Raw genomic sequence first — 23,213 nt, 5'->3', positions numbered from 1 at the left:
GCCTCTCAACCTTCTTGCTCTGTTTTGGGTTTGAGGTTTGTTTGTTTGCTTGCTTTGGTATATGTGTAGTTGAACCAAGCATTACCCTTTCTGTATTTTGTCCCTTTGAGAAAGGGGCATGGAGGGCTGCTAATACTCCAGAGTAACATTAAAACTGAAAATTGCGCAGCAATACATTTTCCTCACTTACTATTGTAGGACAAAGCAACAAATCACTGGAGGATATATCTATCAGTAGCAATTAGCCTTGCTGCGACAGCATAGGATTGCATTTGGAATTTGGTCAGAGCACAATCCGGTGCCCCCCATCCTGGATGCATGTGCACCTCTAAACTGGGGGGCTGAGATGCATCTGATGCGCAGAGTGAAGCACAGGCACCGCAGTCTTTGTTCATGCTCATTTCATCTACACAGTTGATTTTGGGCTAGCTAGATGGAAGTGGTGAGCAGTGGGGCGAAGAAGCCTGGGGTGCCATCTAGGCAGGGCAAAAGCCATCCGTCCCATTCTCCTCCCATTCCTGCCCTCTGGCAGTCCCGGTCCCCACTGTCAGTGACCTTGGAGAGGCGGCCAGTGCTGCACTGGGGCAGGGGCAGGAGCTTCATGTTCAGGGCCCCAGCTCACTGGACCTTGGAGGTGGGACTCCAGATAATCCTGTGGGCCCCAGAGAATGTTGGAAGGCCACAGCATTGTGGCCTTAAGGGAAACGAGAAATGATGGGTCTCCCTGGGAATTCATAGTTGGACGAATCCTTCTTAATCTGGGAAAAGACCAGGAGAGGGTTAGAAACAACTCTTCGCTATTCCCACCTCCTGCCATGGGGACAGGGTTCAGACAAAAATAAAAAATAAATAAATCCCACATTGAATGCAGCTGTGCTAACAAACCTTGCTTGTCACCCATGAACCATGAACATATCTTTTAAGGAAATTTTTAATGTTTAGCCTGTATGCTATGGCACTTTTTAACTGTTTTTATAGCTGTTTAATTCATTACACTTTAAATGGTTTTTAATTTGTTTTTACCCTGTTAGTATGTTGTGCATTGTAAGCCCCCTAGGAAGGCCTCCACAATTATAGGTGGCCTATAAATACAGTATTTGTAAATAAAGAAAGAAAGAACCCATGAGGAGAGCCCATAGCTTGTTGTTGGGCTGTGAACTTTGGTTTGTTATCTCAGCTGGGTTTAGACAGCACAGTAACCCACTTGTCAGCAACAATCCTACAGCGCACACTTCATTCATATTCAGCTCCTGAGTATGGGTTATTATGCTGTCTGAACTGAGTCGCAGAAGAGACAATGGGTCAGTCAGAACATAATAGAACCCACTTTAATTAACCCTCAGGGTACCACCAGGTGGCAGGAGTTGTTTAAGCATTGGACAGCTCTAAACTCATTCAAGTGTTTGTTTGTTTTTTGTTAACTGGGGGCTGTGTACCCCCAAGCAAACTCTGCCACCTGGATTCATTCATGTTTTCAGTCCTTTCAGAGACCAGATTCATCCTAAGGTTATGCAATAAAGACCACTGACACCTGGTGGTATAAGTGCAGTATAAGTCAGGGGTTATCTAGGAAGGATCCCACCAGTCAGTCTTCCTCACCCTGTCCTCCACCAGAGTCTGGACTACAAGGACCTTTATTCCTGACTGTTGGCTGTGCTTGCTGAGGCTGACTGGACTTGCAGCATGAACCATCTGGAGGGGCCCAGGGCGCAGGAGTGTGCCCTAGAACCAGTTATGAGAAGCAATTGCTGCCAAGCCCTAAAGGCGGCTCAGAGAAATAGAGAGAGAGAGAGAGAGAGAGAGAGATCAGAACCAGTGTCAAAAGTAGGCCTGTTTGGGCACTCGCTAGTGTTCACTACTGCAAACTGCTAATTTACCTGTCTCTTGCTTTGACCCAGACAATGGTGGTGCGAAGGAGGCACAGAGGGTGCCCCGGCCTGCTTGCTCCCATGTTCCGTGCCTGTCAGTTAAGTGTGTAAGCAAGTGGTAGCAATGATGAGAAAAAGAGGATTGGCAGCTAGTGACAAAAGAGTGAGGAGGCAGAGTCACATCACTGAGGGAGGAAAGGCACCCAGGTCGTTTTGCTCAGGGGCTCAGACCAACCTGGAGCTGTCCATGTATGTGTGTGTGTGTGTATATATATATATATGCACAGAACCATATGTATTGGCAGGGCTACATTGGATTAAATCCAGGTGATGCAATCTCATTTGGCTGATAGATCAAACTTTCCAGCACACAAGTAGAGACTCATTTTAAGGGCACAAAAATATCTTTGGACAAGCATAAGAGCACTAAAATAGCTTACTATAGAAACAAAAGCAACTGCTGCTTAGTTTCACTGTGGTGAAGTTCCTAATTATAGATTGTTACTCTGATAGGGTAGCATGATGGAATTTTCAAAGTAATGTGTATTATTGATAAGAATTCATTTTATTTCAGAGGAATATTCTTCATTATCTTCTGTGTGTGCTACCCAGAAGTTACAGTAATTATATGTGCTACAAACCAGTTTGAAGCACAAACTGTGTTCTCAGAATTGGGGCAGAGGTTGACTGGATATTGCTCAGAAGAAAACAGCTTGATTTTAGGAGCTGCACCTGCACAAGATGCCTCTGTAATCAGCTGCCTGGATGCATTTAAAAGAAAAAAACCCAAACCCTCAGGCACAGGACTCTTTAGATTCCCAGATCTGAGGCTGGAAAAAGTTCTGGAGCTGGGAATCTGCGGAAGGATCCCCTCTTCTTGCAGCAGCATGAACAAACCGTGCTGACTGCTTCTCTGAGGTCGTAAGAAAGCGGTAGAGGGGAGACTGGGGCTGCCGGAAGACCGTGCAGCACCACCACTAGGTGGCTGAAATGGGTCATCTAGACCAGTGGCTTTCAACCACCAGCCTGCGGGGGGCTGGGGGGAGGAGCCAATTGGCTGCAGGCTGGCACGGGGGCTGACTGTGCTCTGCTACCTCCTCTTTGGTTGGCATGGCCTTCACGGGGGGGGGGGGGGGCTGGTGCCCCGGGGAGGGAGCGGTTGGGGAGGGGAGAGAAGGCTCAGTGGGAGCTGGCCAGGAGCCATGCTGCACCAATTTCGGTATTTTGGTCTTTTGTTGCCATTTTTTGTTACTCGGTTGCTGGTTGTTTTGGAGAATTTCCCCCTCCCCTCCCCTCCCCTCCTATTGTGTTTGAAAACTAATACACAGAATACTGTATTATGTGTATGGTGCTCTTTGTTTCTGCCTCAGCCATCCCCAAGGTGGTCTTCCTGTTTTTGCTGGTCCCCAGCTGTGGAAAGATTGAAATCCACTCATCTAGATAACTTGTAGGGCAAGAGCACTGGGAAAGTGAAGCTTGCCTCATCGTGCCTTCCGTCCTGCACACAGAGCCCGTCATCCTTTGAGTTTGGAGTGTTACGGATATCCCCGTTTGATCGTGCCCTTAGAGTTAAATCAAGGAGGTGTGCTCAGGGGCTATGATTATGCCTGAAACTTGCATTTGAATCATGGCACATACGAGTAGATACATTTTATGATAAGAGAATGTTTAGTAGGATGTTGTACCAGGTAAAATTTTTACCTAGTTGAGAAGAAACATCCCAGGGGAATGAACACTCTAGGAAACATGATTGCTTTCGTTTTGCCAGCCACCTCTGCTGGAGAGACAATGACAAAATCTCAGTGACGAGAAGTAGAACTTTGGCTGAGAAGAATAGAAGATGAATGTTAAGAAATATGCTAGCTGTTATTTCTGTTGCACTTCTAATAATCCTGATTCTGTGTATGTAGTAATGTGCCTGCCTTATTTTATCATTGCAAAGTTTTGTCATTCTCTGATCCTATTTGAATGATATACGTTTGTACGTATGTACTGTTTTATCTAGCCAACAGAAATTTCACAGAAGATAAACTCTCTCTCTCTCTTTCTCTCTCTGGTATCTACTGAAAGACACTCTTACCAAGCTAGAAGAGACAACCAAATTGCCCTGACTAGCAGCTCTTTGCACATTGCAAAGCAGGATATCAAGGCTCCAATATTTTCTTCATCCGGGACAGGCAGTGGCGAGGAAAGAGGTTTTTGGAGATAGGTTGTACTGGTGGGTTTGCTGAATGAAGTGTGTTCATACATACACCAGGGTGCAGTACTCCAAAGAGTGTGTTAAACTATTGCCAAGTCCCTGCCAGAAATACTGCATTAGATGCCAGGGAATGCAGCCTTCATTAGAGATTCTGAGGCCTTTGACAGAGCTACAATTCCCAGGCTCCTTGGCTGTGAGCCATAACTGTTAAATAGGCTTTAAATTGATTTAAAACTATAATGTAGTCATGCCCTTGGTTCCTCACTCTGAACTCCTGGAATTCATTTCATTGTTTTTTACAGCATCGATCTTAAGGGAATAATTTTGCTATTATTATCAGGTTCACAACTTTGCATTTAAACCATGCCAAACTGAATCATTGTCTAGAGTGGAACATTGCATTAGCATGTTGTTCCTACACCAATTTTATATTAATTACTTCATAACTGCTTCTTTATATCATGTTGAGCTTGCCAAAAATATATGATCCTTAATGTTGTTTGGTCTCACTGCTCAGTCAGGTATGTCGAATTATTGCACCCATTTTTCAGATTGCGAGCTTTGGTGGCAAAAGAAATGATGTCTTGCCCATGATCACAAAATTGGTACATAAACTACATGATCAGAGGGAGAAAAAGGTTCAGCCGAGGTTTGCTGTTGCATCCCAGGTACATCTGACAGACATGGGAGGAGAATCCCAATAGCCCCATCTTTTAATTATGAGTAACCTGGCCTGAGGAAGGAAACCTGCTGCCCTTCAGATGTTTGGGATCACAATGCCAGCTGGCATGGTAAACTGTTAGGGATTATGGGACTTGTGGTCCAACACAACCGGGGTGCACTAGTACCTTTTGACATAGCTAAAGGGAAGGGAAGAAAATCAAAGGCAGGCATTGTTGGGATTCTCTGGAGTTGCAAGAGGGGGGCCTGTGCAATGTTCTTGGGGCACTGAATAAGGTGAGGTATCTGTCTTTTCAAGTACAGTGTGAAGTGTCACTGCTTCTCTGGTTTTACTGTAATCCACACAAATGTGCATACACAGCACTTCAGATATTTGGGGGAAATGTACTGTTGCTACCATGTTGAATTATCTTAAATTATCTGGATAATTCACTCTGTACAATTATCTGAGCTTACTTGGTTCTCTCCGTGTCAGGGTTTTCCAGTTATTCCATATCTGTCTACTGTCTATGCCCTTTGTATAGGTTTAGTTACTAACAGAGGCCATAGCAGTTTCCTCTACCAGTTTCATATAGCTTGCCAAATTATAACTGTCAGTGGTGTAGCTTAGTCACATTAAATGACCCTGTGTATTACTTCAGCCGTGAAGTGCCTGCTAACTTTTCTGTCCCCCTCCAACTGACACTCCATGCTTTAAAATTGCTTTGACATTCCATATGTGCTAGAACAGCAAAGAGAGCAATTAGCGTGCCAGTCTGGGGCTTGCAAGATCCAGAAGGTCACTGGGTGACTTCAGGCCACTCGCAGACCATCCACCTGGCCCAGCTCACAGGGCTGTTTTGAGGATAACACGGAGAGAAGAACCTTGTAAGCCACCTTGGGTTCCTTGCAAGAGGAAGAAAGGCAGGGCATACATAAATGTAATCATCATCATAAACACCAACTGTTTACTAACTTTGATTTTAAAAAAAACCTCTGAGCATGTGTAATTTTTGCCTTTTAATCTCACTTAAATCATAGCACCAGCCTGAGTGCAAGTACGATGCTGAGATTGCTTCTGATGTGTTCATCACCTCTCCCTGAGTGATCATTTGGGGAGCCCCTGGACTCTGCAGCTTCCAATTCTGGCCCTAAAATCCAGGCTTCACTGTGCCTTTGATACCGTATCCCAAAATCTGTGTACAAAGAATCCAGCCTGGAGTGCCGAGACTGTCTGGGATCTGCCAACTCTGCTTTGATTTCATTCACAGCCTCTCTGGGAAACCTTGTGGCTGGGAGTGGGGCTTGGGAGGAGAAGGGTAGTGGGGCGGGGGAGAAGAATCTGATGATCTCATGGGTCTTGGTTGCTTTGGCAAGAAGGAAAGGTCTGGGCTCAGAGAGGAGTTTTGCTAATGGAACAAATGAGGAATGTGCAGCTGCCCTTCTCCTTTTACAAGTTTACCATAGACCTCACTGGAGATGGAGCAACAGAAAATATGTTGCTATGGATACATACACAGCACTATAAAACAGCCAACTCTGCCTCCCCAAAATATGCACCAGAGTCACTCCCCCCCCCCCCACTCCCACTGGAGTAGGATAATGCACTCACACTTCTGATAAGAGGATCCACTTCCCTGAAACACAGGCAACATGAATCAATAGTCCATGTCAGGGCAGCATCTTTATTTGGCCTCTTCTCCCTAATTAGGGGTGTTGAATTCATTAATTTGAAATTTTCCGAGTCCCATGAAAAACATGCTGGCCACAAGAAAAATAAGAAGAAACTGCCTTAGGATGATCTCTGCATTGGAACAACTAGGCAGTACGCAATCTTTTGAGTTCTCCAGAACTCTTCATCAGGCTAGATGGTAGATGAAGAAGGGCTGGGGGAGTGGGGGGGGGGGGAGTAAAGCAGCTGGCTGATAGTGATTTTCTGAGGAATGAATTTAGCCATTGTACTGGGAGAAGAAAGATTTATATTTCCTGAAGATGCGATGCTACTATTTGATAGTACATTCCCTCCAGTTATTAGGTAAAGCTACCTAATTTTGTTTTGCTCACTTTTAGGGGTGCAGTCCTACACAGGTGTAGATGGAAAAAAGTCCAAGTACTCCAACATTCCCTTCCAGCCATCATGGCTAGGCAATGCTGGAAACTGAAGGACTGTTTCTACCTAAATGTGCATAGGATTGCACTTATATCCTGGTATATGGTACCTCTTAAAAAACCAAGACCAGTGTGGGTGAACAGAGAGGAATTAATCCCTCCCAGTTGTGCCCAACTTTAGCTGTTGACCCAGCTATACCTCTATCTGGTTTCAGTCATCTACACCCTGGTGATCTCTAAATGAGATTACTGCAATATACTCTGCATGGGGCTGCCCTTGAAGATAGTTCAGAAGCCAGATTAATAACTGGGTCCATAGGTCTGAACACATAAGACAGGTTCTGCTGGTTTGCATTGGCTGCCTGTAAGCTTCCAGACCCAATTCAAGGTGTTGGTTTTAATCTATAAAGCCCTATACGGCTTGGGACCACAGTACCTGTCAGAGCACCTCTTCCTATCCCAATCTACCCAGACACTGTGCTCAACCTCTGGGGCTTTCCCCCAAGTGTCTGGAGGCTCAGAGGGTGGAAACAAGCAGGAGGGCCTTTTCTAAGGTGGCCCTCCATCTTTGGAACAATTTCCCTGCTGCAGCCAACCTGGCACCAAGCCTGCCATTTTTTCAGTGCTGGGTCAAGACAGCCCTTTGTGCATAAGCCTAAAAAGATCTTGGTTATCCAGGATCTGGATAGCTGAGGGGATTATCCAGATGATTCTTTTCCTTTGGAGGGCCTTTTAAACAGTATTTTTAGCTATTTTAAATTCATTTTAACAATGTTGTTTTTATGGTATTTGAACTGTATTGTATTGTTTTGTTTTATCCATTGTTTTAAACTGTTCAGAGAGCTTTGGTTATGGAGCAGTATAGAACTGAAAGTAATAATAATAATAATTCATTTTATTGATATAGGAACTGTCTAGTTCCTCTCTACTTCTTCTGTGTACCAAATAACCTTTTGTGTCTCGCCCAGAGATTGAGACAGATGTGGATAACTGCTGGAGTTTACATTTTAAAAAATAGGAATCAACCACTGTTTGCCTCTTCAGCCCAACAGCTCTGTCTGTTCTAGGACACAGTCATTTAGGGCACTTAGAAATGTGAACTTGTCATGTATTTCTCCATTTCATATGAGGGCAATTGAAGTCACGTGTTATTACAACATTTCATCATTTGGCTGCTTCCCTGCTTTCATTTTCTCTCTCAAGAACATGTTGAGCCTTCTGGTCTGGAGGAGGAGAACATTGTCCTAATTGTCTTAACTATGCTTAGTGTATGTTATTGTCACCCAGAGCACTTCTGTGGAAGAATTTGCCTCTTTTTAGGTTTTCTAGACTGTTTGGTACTGTGCCCTCTCTAGAATACAGAGCAACATCTCCTCCAGTCTGCCTTATCTAGAAATGACCACATCCCATTGGTTGTCTCCATTTTCCCATAATGCACATGATAGCTACGTTCTCTTTTAAGCCAAGCACTCCAATTCTCCCATCGTGGCTCAGAGGCTTCCGCCATTGCTAAACTCTGTGATCCTCCCCAGATGTCCCTACTGGCGCATCTTCTGCTGTAGCACTTAGGGCTCATGACCTGCTTCTGCCCTTTCTACTTTGAACTGTCTGAAACATTTTCATCTTCATCCCCAAAGGACTGTTCAACCCAAACTGAATGCCTCTTGGCTCCTGTTTGCTTTCCCACAGGGTTCAGTTTAAAGACTACTCTGCCTCCTTTTAAAAGCTGAGCACCTACCTGTTCCTCTGGTACAGTCTCAGCTTCTCCCAAAATGCTCCCTAAGAAAACTGAACCCCTCCTTCCTACACTACCTTCTCATTTATGCATTGACTCTGTGTATGCAATAAGTCACATTTCAGAGAAAGCCACCTTGTTGGTCCTGGATTTCGCCCTTCTACCTAGCAGCCTACACTTAGTTCTCAGGCCTTATGAGACGATTCCTCAGGAGCAATTACATTCCTGACCAGCTCATTGTTTTTGTATACATCGTGAGACTATTATAAATGATGAAATGGCCTTGCATTCTGCGTGTGCCTGCCAAGGGCACTCATCTGTGTGCTTCACAAAAGAGGTGACTCTTTGTTCTTTGTAAATAATGCTATTATCATTCTGAGATATAAAAACATGCAACCTCAATGCAGTGGATTGGAACCAGACTTAATCATGTTTAGAGTATCTGAGTCCCATTAAAATCAGAGGGAATTAATTACTCCTCACTTGTCCCATTAATTTCACTGAGTCTACTCAAAGCATGGCTAAGTTTGGAACCAACCCATTATCTTAACATGAACTGCTTCTTTGCTGCCTGGAGCATGCTGGGAGTTGTCTGTCTAAATTTGCATAGTGTTGTGCCCCAAATTACTTTATGATAGATTTAATCATATGCATGATTTCTCTTGGTCCTTTCTTCACAAATGAAACTTGAAAAGATGTCCCTCAGTGAGGAAAATTTTCATAATAAAAATCCTAGTTTCTTTGGGGAAACTCGTAATTGTTCAACTGTGTTCAAAGAGGATTTAGTTGCATTATATCTTTGTAGCACACAAACCTAAACTCTACTGGAATCATGTAAGGTACAGAGATTGGCATTTGAATTCCTGTTGGTTCTTGTAGGACAGCAAAATACTGGAATGCATCCTCTTATACACTACCATTTATGTAGCTGCCACAGTACCAAATTGTTTTTTTTTAAACTGCCATAACCAGTGCTTAGGGCAGGCACTTAGGCAGCACCAAAAAGGAAGGTGAAAGAGGGCAAGGTTGGCATAAAAATTGCATGCATGTGCCAACACACACACACACACACACACACACAGAGAGAGAGAGAGAGAGAGAGAGAGAGAGAGAGAGAGAGAGAGAGAGAGAGAGATCTACAAATTTCTTTGATGTTAATACATTTCCTCACCACAGTGGGGAGGATTGTGACCTGGTGACCTGAGTGCCAGCAAGCCAGTGTGGTGTAGTGGTTAAGAGCACAGGCTTGGGACTCAGGTGACCTGGGTTCTAGTCCCCACTCAGTCATGGAGCAAATGGGGTGACTTTGGACCAGTCACAGACTCTCAGGCCAACCTACCTCACAGGACTGTTGTTGGAAGGATAAGACTGAGAGCAACAAGAGAAGAATGATGTGCACTATTTTGAGTTATTTAAAAACAAAAAAGATGGGATATAAATCTAATTAACAATAAACAAACAAACAAATAAATATTCAGTTGCCTGGCCAGGTGTGAACTGTGGGTGGTCAACTTCAGGTTCCCTCCCTGGTCTCTGTTTGGGTGGAGATCTAACCCGAACTTGGATTGGACAGCTCTTGAAACAGGGGAGTGCCCTCTGTAAACAAAGGCATTTGACACATGGACAGCCCAGCAGTGCTCCAGTCATCCTCTCTGCCAGCCTTATATGGGCACATATTTCCAGTGGCTATTCTGAATTGTCTGCATTCTGAACAAAGAGAATGGGGTGAGGTGGTGAAGTGAAAGAACAGGGGCAATTTACTGTAAATGCCCAGCTGCGGTTCACTCTTTTCCTGAGCTTCTCTGGGAAGTGATGAGTGAAGAAATTCAGGCACAAAGATGAGAAGTCACTGAATAATGGGAAAGTTTATGTTCCTCCCTTCCTTGACCTATTCTCTGGGTTATTCCTGACTCAGCCCAGACTAAGCAACGCTACATGGCCAAGAGCAGGAATTGTGTGCATATGGGAATCATCCAGTGCCTTGACTGGGAAGCAATAAATTCTTTCTGTTCTGTCATGGTTACCAATCTTTATTTCCATGGGATATGCTATATATTCTGATGCTTCGTACCCCGGCTAATCCGTGTTCGTGATTGTGGCAGCAGCCATTGCTCTTAGCCTGCCTTCTCCAACCTGGTGTCCTCCAGCTGTGCTGCGATTGCCTGGTCATGCTGGCTGGAATTGATGGGAGCTGTGGACCAATTCACTGGGCAGGCACCAAGTTGGGAAAGGCTGATCTAGATGAATTCCCATGGAGTACCAGAGTTTGCTCTTGTATATGTAGCACCAACGGGAGTGCAGGTACCTTGAAGGCTCTGCAGTTGTTACTACTGGAATTTTGTACAGGGTTGTTTGCAGAATTGCCCACAGTCAAGAGACCTTGCATGGAGAGATTCAAAGAGTTACACTGAAACTCTGTTTTTTCACTTCCTGTTCTATGCCATGTGCCCTGGCTGTGATCCTGAAAGGAAAAATGAGTCATGAGTGTTTGGTCAGTAGCAGAACTCCCTGGAATGGAGAGCGTGGTGTTCACCAGCAACAGTGCTGTTGTTGTTGCTTAAAGGAAAAAAGTTGGTTTTGTTGTTATTTGTGACATATATTTATAAATGGTTGTCTGTGAAATATACAGTTTATAAATATTTGTGAAATATAAATGTAAATACTGAATGCAAATACAGAGGCAAAACAGAGACACAAAATCCAGAAAAAAGGGTGAAAATGTTGGAAAAAGTTTCAGTCAAGGACATGCAAAGTCAGACGACTCGCCTCAGGGAGTGTGGGAGTGACAAGGCCAAGCCTCAGTCAGCTGCCAGACATGTCTCAGAACTGCTTGCGAGTAAAGATATACTTGTGAGCAAGGCCCTCCTCATGAGTGCACCTCTCCTCAGGTGATATTGATGGTCTGCCGATGTTCTCTGGGTGGGACTGTTATGACTCAGGCTTAAAAGCCTTACTTTGCAAATTCGAGGTCCTGTCCTTGCAATCTAGCACTTGTCTGGCTCTTTCTGTGTTTAATGTTACATGGTTTAGTTACCTTATTCTTAGAATTAATCCTAGCTAGCTCCCTAGAGTTCTTTGCTAGCGCTACTGTAAGCAGGGTGTGGTGGTGCGGACTGCTGAAAGCTGACAGTCATAAAGTAGGCTGTGTGAAAGCTAGCCAGTGTGAGCATGTGCTAGATGACTTGGCTCAAGTTATGTTATTAGGCTACAGAAACTAGGGCCAGGAGCTGCAAATACTAAGAGTAGGCACCCAGAACAACCAAACTTAAAAAAATAAAAATTAAAAATGCCAAGATCATAGCCTTTGAGATACTCTGGAAAGTTCACACACCTTTATTAGTTGTGAAAAGATGGCTCTATCTGTCACATTGATTCTTATTTGTTAAAGTGTTTATACTTGGTGAGAAATAAACTTTTCCATACCAGGTCCCTTTTCTCTCCCTTGCTGATCTGGGGAAAGAACAGCACAAGAGGATTTTGCTTCCGGGTATCTCACTTCTAATTTCAAAACCTGCACCAGCAAACAGTATCACAATTATGTTCTTTGGAGTACAGTGTTTCATTTCTGTCACATGATAGATGAATTCAGATATACTGACCACAATCATTTCTTATGACTCTTAACTTATTATAGCTTTATAGGCTGTTCCATTCTACTTTTCTGGCTGATTTTACTTTTTCTAGTAACAGGGAAGTGGGTTGACCTAGCCTAGGTGTTATTCTGCTGCCCACAGATGAGTTTCAGTTACCTTTTCCCTGAATGCAAGCTCATGACACTTTGTGCTCTCCCAAAATAATTTGACTTTACCCCATCCCACCCTGAGGAAATTCTAGATCTCCTTCCTTAGATCAGTTTTCAAAACTTCCTTTCAGAATAGTGGATATTTCTGTGTTTAACGTCTAAAGGTTTAATGGGGTTATGCAGGACATGCACATGTCTAGGGGAGGGTTGACTATGTTATTGTTCTGTGCTTTCGGGTTGTCTCTGATTTACAGCAACCCTATGAATGAAAGCCCTCCAAGGATGCCCATGACATTCTTTCTTAGCTGTTCTAAATTCAAGGCTGTGGCCTCCTTTATGGAGTCAGTCCATCCCTTAAGGTCAGTCCTACCCTTTCTTCTCCTGCCTTCAACTTTCCCTAATATGATTGTCTTCTCCAGTAAGTTGGCTATGAGCAGCAGTGAAAGGAATTGCTGAGAACAGGGTCCAGTTCAAAAGTCATTCTCCGCATGTTGAAATGCGTTGAGACATTGCTAGTTCCAGATCTTGGCAAGAACCTAAAGTGGAGTACCTCCCTCTTCAATACCACTATTTCCAACTGTTGCTGCAGCTGTTCTTCCTGATAATTGCTATTACTTGCCTTTTGGCAGATAGAAAGCCAGTGAGCAAACAGGCAGTAGTGGCTTTTGCTCCTTCTTCTTACCCACCATTCCCTCTGGACCAAAATGAGAGGTGTGTGAACAAGAAGGTGGCAGTGATAAAGCCCGGGGTGGGAGTTTTGTGACTGGGGCACTTGCTGAGGTATGTCATTGTCTAATTCCCAGCCATGTGGATTCTTGATACCAGTCCTGGGTTGAGAGACTTTCCATTCAAGCTGGTCCTTAGAGGAGAAGTCTTTTTAATTTTTTTAAGTAAGTCATTCACTTCTAGGTACATGTGTCACAGTGGGCATCATATTGGAAGGTGTATTTCTCTTATCTGGGTGAGAGGAGGGGAAATGCCTCTGTCACCCAAGGCTTTTGTAAGTACTTGTATTAAATAGCAACCATTAAAAAACAACTGCCATCTGATCAATTATAAGTTGATTGAAAGAGTCTTAATCAATGAATCAAAATGATTTATCAGCTAAACATGTCAGCTGTGTCTAGGACAAATGCACTGAAAATTGCACAGGCTTCCCTGGATGATGATGGATGAGCTGAATGAAGATGGAGGCATTACATTGTGTTCTTCTAGCCAGTCCAAAGCAGGAGCAATAACTAATGACTGACACTTCAACAGTGCCATGTTCTGCTTGTGTACTCACAAGTAAACCCATTAACTTAAATTAGATTTACTTCCAGGTAACTGGAGCTGCAGCCCTAATTTATTGTACTGGATGAACTGAATTCTTATTGCAATATATCTCCTAATCCCCTAACATTGTGTTTGTGAGGTTTTTATTGTTTCATTTTCTGTCCACTGCTGCTGAGATGCTCAGGTCAATATTTCCTGGGTCAAGGATCATCATCCCTTGAAGTGTGTACTAGAAATCAGAAAACATCATCATATTTATTAGTATGCAGGTTGAGAAATTGGTCCAAGCAATCACCAGTCAGGATTGCATGATCCCTGAGGGAAAGAAGTCAAGGTGGCTTCTTTTTCCTGCCCACATTGGTCATGTGCCACATGGATTTGCCTAGTTATCCTCATGGCATGCAGGTGGCTGTCTTGCCCAAACCCACTGAGGTTTGCACTGGGGGACAGCTTCCAAATCTCCCCAGAACTCTGCAATAAGCAATGTGTTTTGGGGTGGTTTTGAAGCCATGCAGCTTGCTGGGTTTTGACAGCACAGCAGTCTGTATGCTCTGAGGTTGAATAGGCAAATCATAAGACTGGTGCACCCAGGGCAGGGCAAAGAAGCCACCGTGGCTTCTTTTCCTCAGTAATCCTGCTAACGCAGCTCAAACTAAAGGAGAGACAATCTATTCCTCAGGCTTCTAGTATGAGAACATAGTGGAGAGAGAAAGAGATTTTCCTTTGCATTATTAATCTGTAACTCTTGGGTCAACTGAGGGGGTTGCATCAATAGTGTCACTATTTTCTTTAATTTTTTAAAGAGTGTAGACTGCACTATTCAGTTATACCAGGCATACCACAGTATCCGTGCTATAGAAGATGTCAAAGTGTAACTCTAAAAGCATTTCGAGCTTGTATCCATGTTGGGGAAGATATAGTATTAGGATGACAACTACCATTCTTGTGGTATTTTAAAGATTAATGCATTTACTATGGCATGAGCTTTTGTGGATTAGGGTCCAAGTCAGCAGATGCATTAAAGGACTGCAGAATATCACACAGTTCTAGAGGGAAAGAGGAGTGGGGGAAGGTACACTGACAGAGAAAGAAGGAAGACTGACAAAATTACGGTAATGTAAAAATAAACCAATAAGCTTTCTTGTTTCAGGTGTATTGAAAAGTGTTTCCAGAGAGAGGGTTCTTGACGTTAGCAGCCAGAAAGGCACTGTGCAACTGTTCCATCTTTTCCTTCACATCAGAGTTTATGTGTTAAGAAAAATTGATTCAGGTTAGGCAGACAGCTGAAGAGTGGAGGATGCCACTTTCATGAAAATACAATGGTGAACATTCACATGACTCAAGCTGAACATAAGGCAGAATGTAACACAATTTTTGCAAGAACTGGAGATAGCTGCAGGATAAGGAGTGGCTATGTGGTTAAGTTCACCCAAACTTTTACCAGTTTTCCCCATTTCCTGAATTTGCAGCATTATTCAGATGCGCTTGTGTTGAACCACTCAGGGTCCACTTTTGCGAGGTCTGCAAGGACTGGCAAACTGTTTTGAATGTATCTGGCAAGTTTCTGTTTTGGTTTCTCAGAACACTGGGTGACAGGAATTGGTTATGTGTGTGAAACACTAGATAAGGGCTGCGCATCCTGCATTTGGCGGAGATGCTTTCCTGTTGGGACAAGGGCACTTCCTGCCACTTGAATCAGAGCTGAAGCTTCATCACTGTGATCAGCCAAGCAGGTTACCCGCCACTCCTCGTGTCATCCGGTAAACTCTCACAGAGGTGACAAATTCTACTACTCCAAAGCAGAGAAGCATAACGCACTGACACATTCTCTTGGTTCCCTGTATAATGCAGAACTGGGGACATTTCTGGGGAAACTTGTGAAACTTCTGCTTAAACTCTGCTGGACCCCTACGTCACTGCTGCCTGGGAGGTATTCCAAGAAACAACAGGCATTCATAAACCTTCCCGGACTTTTGAATCAGTGAGAATTTGCATTGAAGCACACGGCTGGGGGCTGAGGGTGGCAGGGCAAGGCCAGTCTATGTCAATCCATTGCCTGGAGTGCAATAGCCAGTTGCACACCCTTCCCAAATCAAGATGCATAGTTCGTTCCCAAGGCCAGTCAAGGTATTTTGGCATCTGAGGCAAAGTATCCGATGATCCACAGGTTCACCTCCCCCTGCACATTGTAGTGAAATAATAATGATAGTAAAGGATAAATTGAATTTGTCACTCAGAATCAGCTGCCTTTGCCCTACAAGAAGACTGCGCTGGAGGGAGGGGGGAACATGGAATCTCAGATAACTGCAGGCAAGTTGCAATGAACATTTGAGGCATGGAAAAAAGTTTGCTTTTTACAAGACCAAGAGGCTGGGACAAGTGCTGTGGGTATTATGTGGCCCATTTTGCTGCCCTCCCTGGTTACTGTGAAAGTCCTTTTGGGAACCCTGTGGGCTCAGAGGGTTCAGAAGGCCCTTTCATTATGTTATAACCTAGACTGTGTTTTGTTTGGCAGGCAAATGATGCAAGTGTTGTGACTGTTCCCATGTGCCATGTAGTCCAGGATGAGCATCCTCAGAGGGACCGATAAACTGAGGACATTGCCCAAATCTTTCCCTTGATTGGTTGTTTTATTTGTTTACTCCCCCCACTGGTATACCTCACTTTGTCCCATGGAATAAGCAGGCCCCTACCCAGAATTTCCAGGAATACTCCCCTCAGGATGGCAGCTGGAATCAGGGAAAGAGAAGGCCTCTCATTTCCTGGCACAGGCCAAAGAATAAACAGTGATATTCCAGCCTTTAATCCTGTTGCTGTGGAAACCCCGATCTCAGCGGGAGGAGAGGGGTGTGTGCCGGCCAGGATCAGATGGCACTGACGTTGGGGATGTGCTTCGACAGGACCTGGCATGGCGCCACTGGCTTTTCTCCGCCTGGACATTCTTGGCATAGCTCAAACTCGACTGGGAATCCATGTTTCCTGGCAGGGCTGGGACAATAGGCCACAGGGGCTGGACCGAGAGCCTGCACAGCTCTCCTTTTATTTCCATTTGTTCTGCTTGGGTGAGACACAGGATTAAGAGCTGCAGCAGTCGCTTCACATACAGAGAAAAGGAGCTGGCTCCAGAGGACCACAGACAGGAGCGGACTTGCATGCCCATTGCTTGCTTCTCTGGAGCAGGATCTTCGCTGCACTTGTCAGGCCTCTCGGGCATTGGTAACTGCAACACAATAAGTGAAAATGCAAGTGGTGCTGTTATCGTTGGTGAAGAAAGGCCTGTGTGGGGAAAGTGTTATCAAAGGATGCTCACTACATATTTAAGGGCATGATATGCTAGCGAGAAAGAAAGGTGACAACCCATGTGGCTTCCACTGAAGCAACACGTAACACGATTCACGAAGAGATAAAGAGGGCCAGTGCAGTTTGTCCCACTTGCGGTAAGATACACCCACCTGCTCCTTATTTTAAGGTTACTCTCCCTCACTTGCTCTGTCCAGTGTTGTTCAAACACTGGACCTGTCCGCTTGCTTTTCCTGTTCCCATGAAGCATGTTTTACATGCTCAGATGTTATGTGGCTTAACAAAAAACTGAACGTGTGCCTTGCTGTTCTTGCCCTCAGCTTCCAGGATTCAGGTGGATCGCTCCTTCTTCAGCTCCTGTGGGTTGCACCTCCATCTACACATGGAGCCATAATCCATACATTCACCAATATACCTCTGCTTTGTCCCCCATTATTCTTGTTTACCAAAACAAAACCAAAAAACCAACAATATAAAATCAAAATCTAACTCATCCCACCTCCAATCTTGTTCAGAGCAAAGAATTCAGGGAAAAGAGAATGCCAGTAAGAGATCACTTGCAAGGTGGCTCTCTTGTTGGCACTTGTGTAATCATTTCTAGAAAATGACGTGAGATGTATTTATCTCGTGTTTTCCATGGGCTCGAAAAAGCTCCATGCTTGTGGGGTGAGTGAAAGAGAGAGAGGTGGGGGTTGGGGGTGATAGTAGACAAGGAAAAATGCCACGAGTGTGAACTAGGGTCATTTACTGTTATGGAATTTAAGACTGAGATGGAATGCCTTTGGTATTAGCCAAATGGCCAACTGCCCTGTTCTTGTGTCTGGAATGCGCAATATGCCATAAGATTCAGGAGGTCATTGTGCTTCAAGATACTCGATGCACACCAGTGGCTGTTTAGAAGAATAATGGGGGTAATGGAAGAAAAGAAATGTGGTGTGCTTTACCGTACCATCATGCAATTTAAAAGGGGAGGGGGGGCATGTTCTGGCCATTGTAAATTCTACTGAGAGTAGATCCACAGATATGAAAGGGCCCTTGGTTGGATTAATATGGGATACAATCTTGTGGTATTAGAAGTAGGCAATCGAATGCTGGCAGTTCCACTGAGAACAAATGGCACCTGTGAAAAAAGCAATGAAATGCAGGGGGTGATGCAGAGCAGGGACAATGTAGATTGCTACCTGGAGGGGTTCTTTGCATGGGAAAGGACTATGCATGATTGGAGTAATCACGGCTGAGTCAGGTAAAACAGCTTTTAAAGCTTTTTAGTTCATATGAACAAGTTTCTTTATAACAGGGTGGGGATAGTGTACCCCACCAGATGTCTGTGGACTACAACTCCTATCAGCCCTATGTAGTTCAGTAACCGAGAGGGATAGTAATTTCCCATCCATTACTGCAGAGAAAGGAGTATTCAGAAAGCTGATGCACATGCACAAATATGGCACAGCTACAACAAAAATGGGGAGAAATTAGGTCTTGTTGAAATGTACCCATCAGAAGACACCTCCTCCATCCCCTTCCTCTGACAAATGCCAGAGCGATAAGCAAGCAGCTGTCTGCAAACACAGCAAGGGAGCTGACATGCAATCAGCACGTTCTTCTCCACCAGAACTTTCCACTGCCCTTGAAAAAATCCCAAAGCTAAACAAGCTCTCTTATCATAGCTCCCCATGGTCCAGCCATAAGACTCTGGGAACTGGATCTCTCTCCAGCACTGCAGGAAGTTGCATTCAGCAACTGCGCCCCACAAAGGGTGTATCTGATATGCATGTTTACTTGTGGAACACATGACTTTCCTATGGCAGGGCTGGGGAACCTGTGCCCCTCCATGTGTCATTGGACCACATCTTTAATTACTTCTTGAATATTAGCCAGGATGCCTGGGGCTGAGTTGCAGCCCAACAATATCTGGAGGGCACTGGGTTGGGGAAGGCTGGTCTACACCAAAAGCGTCTTAGTCTGAACATCTTCATATCACCTAGCACTGCATCCTTCTACTTGGAAGTGCCATAGATTGAACATAGGCCCTTCTGCATTTCTAGTGAGCTGTGGTCCCTTCCCAAGGGGGATGGCTGTCATTGATTTTCTGGGCATGGGATAAGGTCTTCTATGCTTCTGGTTTAGTTCTAAAATGCCAAACTGGGAACACAAAAACGAGGCAGCCAATGTAGTGTAACTGTTACAGTGTTGGAGTGGGACTCAAGAGATCTGGGTTCTACTCCCACTTGGCCATGAAACTCACTGGGTGACTTCAGTTACTTTCAGCCCAATCTACCACATAGGCTGTTGGAAAGGAGGAAGACCACATAAGCCACCTTTGGTTTCTCCTTGCAAGAGGGGAAAAAGGCAGATGATAGATGTCACAATGAAATTGAAAAACTAGAACTACATGTGATAACAGTAGACTTTTATCTTCAGATAGAAGCAATCATGAAGGAGCAGACTCGGCAAAGCGTGTGCTGTTTCGTAGTTACCTGCACAGGAAGATAAGGGTCTGATGTCATCACATGGAGTTCTACCTTGTGTGCTCCCAGTTTGGCATTATAGTTCTAAACCAGAAACATAGAAGGTCTCTCTCCCAGAAAAATAAAGTTCTAGAGAGTTATAGTATTCTATATAATAGTATTCTATAGGCTTTCCATGACCCAATTATGGATATCTGTGGCAAAACTGATTGTATGCAGCAGCCACCACTGACCAGAGGTTGCGGTAAGTTGTGCTTCAATGCCATTCCAGACAGTGCTGGAGATGCGGCTAGCAATGCCAGCAGGAGAGTTCCCTTCGTGCACCCAAAGACATCATGCACCCTCTTGTACGGTTTAGATGTGCAGCTGTTTAGCATGCATTGAACTCAATGGAGTCTAAGCAACCCCCAGGAATTCTACTTTTTGTTTGAATGCTGTTAGAACAGGAGTGGACAAAATGAGACCCTCCAGATAGTGTTGGACTGCAACTCTCACCGGCCCCAGTCAGGATAAACACTAGTGAAGAATTATGAAGCCTGCAGTCCCACAATATTTGGAGAGCCACAGGCTGTTCACTCCTGTGTTAGAGAATGACACTGAGTCCAGAATGCACACTGTTATGGACATATATGGGAGGAGGGCAGAATAGAATAAGAGGAAGAGAGTCAAATATTTCATTTAAAAAATAGTGACTTTTATTATAAATTAATGGAAGTTGTCTTTAAAATCCTTGGATATAAATATAAATAGATGTGCAAAGGTTTTTCCAAGTCTGATTTTTGGTTGAGTCTTCAAGCATGTCTAGCAGCCTGCAAGGCTGAAGGGTGGAATCTTTATAAAAGACAGAATTATTATTCTTTAGGCAGGTCTGTAAACATTTTTCTGTAAAAACAAAAGTTATCTGCCCTGCTAAAACCCTGATATGGAAAAATAAGATGAACACACAAAATTTTGGTTACATTTTTACAAAAAAAATCATTGAAAGAGTTCCAGGTAAATCCGTTGTTGCTACATTCCTGTACGTTTTTTTAGTATTCAGTGCGATTTAGGGCCCAAACAAATCCACAACCTCTGCTGTAGATGTGAGACCATTCTTTGAGGAGTTGAAAACCCGAGAATGAAGGCAAGAGATTATCAGTCTGGGCAGAGAAGCTGAGGTGGAATGACGCTTCAGGGGAAAACAATGGCTAGATCATTCATCATCCAGTCTGATGTTCCAAAAGTAGTGATCCGATTTCTCAGAACGACAGCCTCCTTTGATTGCATAATGGCACACAGAGAGTGAATGGCATGCTCCCCATGTGATGTGCAGTATTGAGCCAGTTCATGGGATGAGAGGAAGATGTAGATTTCTGTCTTTCTTTCTGTCTTTCTTTCTTTTTAAGGCTTAGTCCCATGAATAAACATGCGGCAACATCCTCTGAGGAAGAGGCTTGGATTCTGCTTCTCTGGGAGGTGGAGAGAGGTAAAGTTCATTTCTTTAAAAAATCCCCTTAAAACTGAGGAAAAGTCAATTTTCAGGCACTAGCTGGATTCCAGTTGTCTGCAGAATGGTTTTGGTCAGAGGTCATCAGAGGTGGTCTGGGCCAGTGCAGAGTAAATGCTCTTTGTAAACTGTCCACTGATTAGGGAGGTTTGCAAACCATTCTATCACACCCAGCATAAGCCAGACAGACAATTGTATCAAGGAGCAGCAGCCTGTTCCATAGTCCAGCAGCATCAGTCTCTTGCACAAAGCACCCCCTGGCAAACCATCCAGCACAAACAGCAGCAAGACAGTCTCTGCGCTGGGCAGAGGCTCCGTGGCCACTACATGGGCCAACCCCAGCCTCTCTCATAATCCATGCCAGAAAAAAGAAGACAATGTGATGATTTTTTTGCCCTGTAATCTCCTTTTTCATAGATTCCCCTGTTCTGCTCTTGTGCTTTTGTCATGGGCTACCCCCACTGAAGAAACCGTTTAGAAGGGTGCATCGTACTGGTCCAGGAATTCTTTGATTGGGCCCGGGAGCTGGGTCATCTTCTCATAGGAATCTAAGTGCCCGTTGACGGTCTTGCGGCACAAATGCTGCAGGGTAGACACATTGGAGGAGAGTGGGCGGCTCAGCACCAATGGGATCTTCTCTCCACCTGAGTAGATGTAATAGGCACGTTTGGGATGTGACGGCTCACCTGGCTGTGGCTCAGGGAGGGGCATGTAGTGATGGACCAGCTTCAGGACGCAGTTGAAGCGGGGCACAGGCTGGCTGCTGTGAGGGTCACTCTGGAGTGAGAAATTGCCACCTTCACACTGGATCCGCAAGTTTTTGGTGCCAGACTCCGTCTTGACACTGAGGGTGAAAAAGTGGCGCTGGTCTGAGCTGTCACGGATGAGGAAGGTGCCAGTGGGCTCCGTGCTCAGGAGCAGGTTGGCCTGGCCACCTGTCACCGCACTCCAGTAGAAGCCACTCTCCTTCAGCTTGCGCACCGCATTCACCACCAGCTGGTATTCACTCTTGGAGCTGAAAGTCTTGAGGCGCAGGCTGGTGTCCAGTGGGTGGCTCATCCCTGCACTGGGGAACTTGCTGTGGGTGACCATGGCGCAGGGAGCCAGCTTTCCGGAGATCTGGGCTGCTGCCGAGTGCAGCGGCTGATAGGATCGGGGCCTGCCAGAAAGCACAGGGAAAAAAGCTGTTAGTTAAGACAAAGGGCATCCCTGGAGCAGGGCTTGGCGCACAGCATCCCACTCAGTTAGTAGGGACATCCCCATTCCGGAAAGCCGCTCCTGTCGCCTTGCCAGCGTCCAGGTATTCCCTGATTTGGTCCCCATGCCCTAGGGCCAGGCACTAAAGCCGGACACGGCACACTCCTCGCCCACCGGCGGCCTGTTATTAGCTCCCTCCCTCCCCTGGATAAACTCACCCCATCCTCCCCGCACCCCTTTCTCCCCATGCCCGCGTTGGCTTGGATTTGCCTTTGCATCACAAGGAGCGCTCTGTGCGCCCCGGGAGCGCACGGCGCCCTATCCCGCAATGAGCTTCCAGAGGCCGAACAACGAGCCGGCCGGCCGTACCACCGAGGCCCAGCCCCAAAGCCGGTGGTTACCTGGGGAGCGAGAAACGAGGGGCAGGCGGCGAGCGGCTTGCGGGAAGCTCGAAGCGACTGAGTCCGGGCTCTTCGCGCGCTTGGCTTGTCCTAGTTGCAAAGCCGCCGGAGCCTCTGCCGGAGGATTTTATAGAGCATCTGCCAGCCCCGCCCCCAGGTTCCTGGAACTCGGCTTCTTCTTGTAACGCTCCGGGCCCCGCCCCGGCCGGGAGGGCGAGCGCGCCCAGGCAGCCAGCCAGGCAGCGGCCAACCCATTCCGGGCAGCGAGGCCTCCCTCCCCCCCGGCGCTCCCCCGCTGGTCCTGGCCGCTTCTCAGCCCGCCACTTGCTTTAAGGAACTGGGAGGAGGGGCTGGAGCCACGTCTCTCCGCTGCTGGCGAGAACAGGCCTGCGGCGCGCGGTAGGCCAGGGCAGCCCGCCTGAGCGGTACGGCGATTATGGGCGCCTCGAAAGGGAGGAGGCGCCGCCGCATTGTGCGCGGGGCGTCGCCGTGGCTAGGGGCGCACAGCACAAGCCCGGGAGAGGTAAAAGCACCTGCGTGTAGAGAAGCTCTTCGCGCCTCCTCCGGGCCAGCAGAAGACTTTTCCCCGTAACCAATAGCAAGGACTACCAGGGAGACGTGGCATCCCCGTAGCACCACACAGACTCATGCGTTCATCCCCAGAACCTTTCTTCGGCTTTAAGAGGAGCCCGGGGGAAGCCTTCCCCGGGGAAGGCAGATGGGAAAGGCCCGGAGTCCGCCTGGAGCGCGTACTGTTTAGGATGATTTGCAT

At 45.7% G+C, this 23,213-nt stretch overlaps 1 protein-coding gene across 1 annotated transcript; it reads right to left on the bottom strand.

The window, feature by feature from the left end:
• Positions 1 to 20,029: 20,029 nt before the first annotated feature.
• SOCS3 (suppressor of cytokine signaling 3) lies at positions 20,030 to 22,563 on the bottom strand. The gene is made up of 2 exons (XM_044419877.1): positions 22,442 to 22,563; positions 20,030 to 22,002 (listed from the first exon to the last, which is right to left on the bottom strand). Exon 2 carries the CDS (start codon positions 21,933 to 21,935, stop codon positions 21,318 to 21,320), a length of 618 nt encoding a protein of 205 aa, XP_044275812.1. The 5' UTR covers positions 21,936 to 22,002; positions 22,442 to 22,563; the 3' UTR covers positions 20,030 to 21,317.
• Positions 22,564 to 23,213: the final 650 nt, after the last annotated feature.

The sequence above is a fragment of the Varanus komodoensis genome, unplaced genomic scaffold (genome assembly GCF_004798865.1).
Source record: "Varanus komodoensis strain SLA01 unplaced genomic scaffold, ASM479886v1 scaffold11, whole genome shotgun sequence".
In the NCBI taxonomy this organism is placed as follows: domain Eukaryota; kingdom Metazoa; phylum Chordata; class Lepidosauria; order Squamata; family Varanidae; genus Varanus; species Varanus komodoensis.
This window is presented reverse-complemented; position numbering and strand designations above follow the sequence as displayed.

Excerpts from the sequence above, each read along its gene's own strand:
- SOCS3 (XM_044419877.1), bottom strand. The coding sequence starts at position 21,935 with ATGGTCACCCACAGCAAGTTCCCCAGTGCAGGGATGAGCCACCCACTG.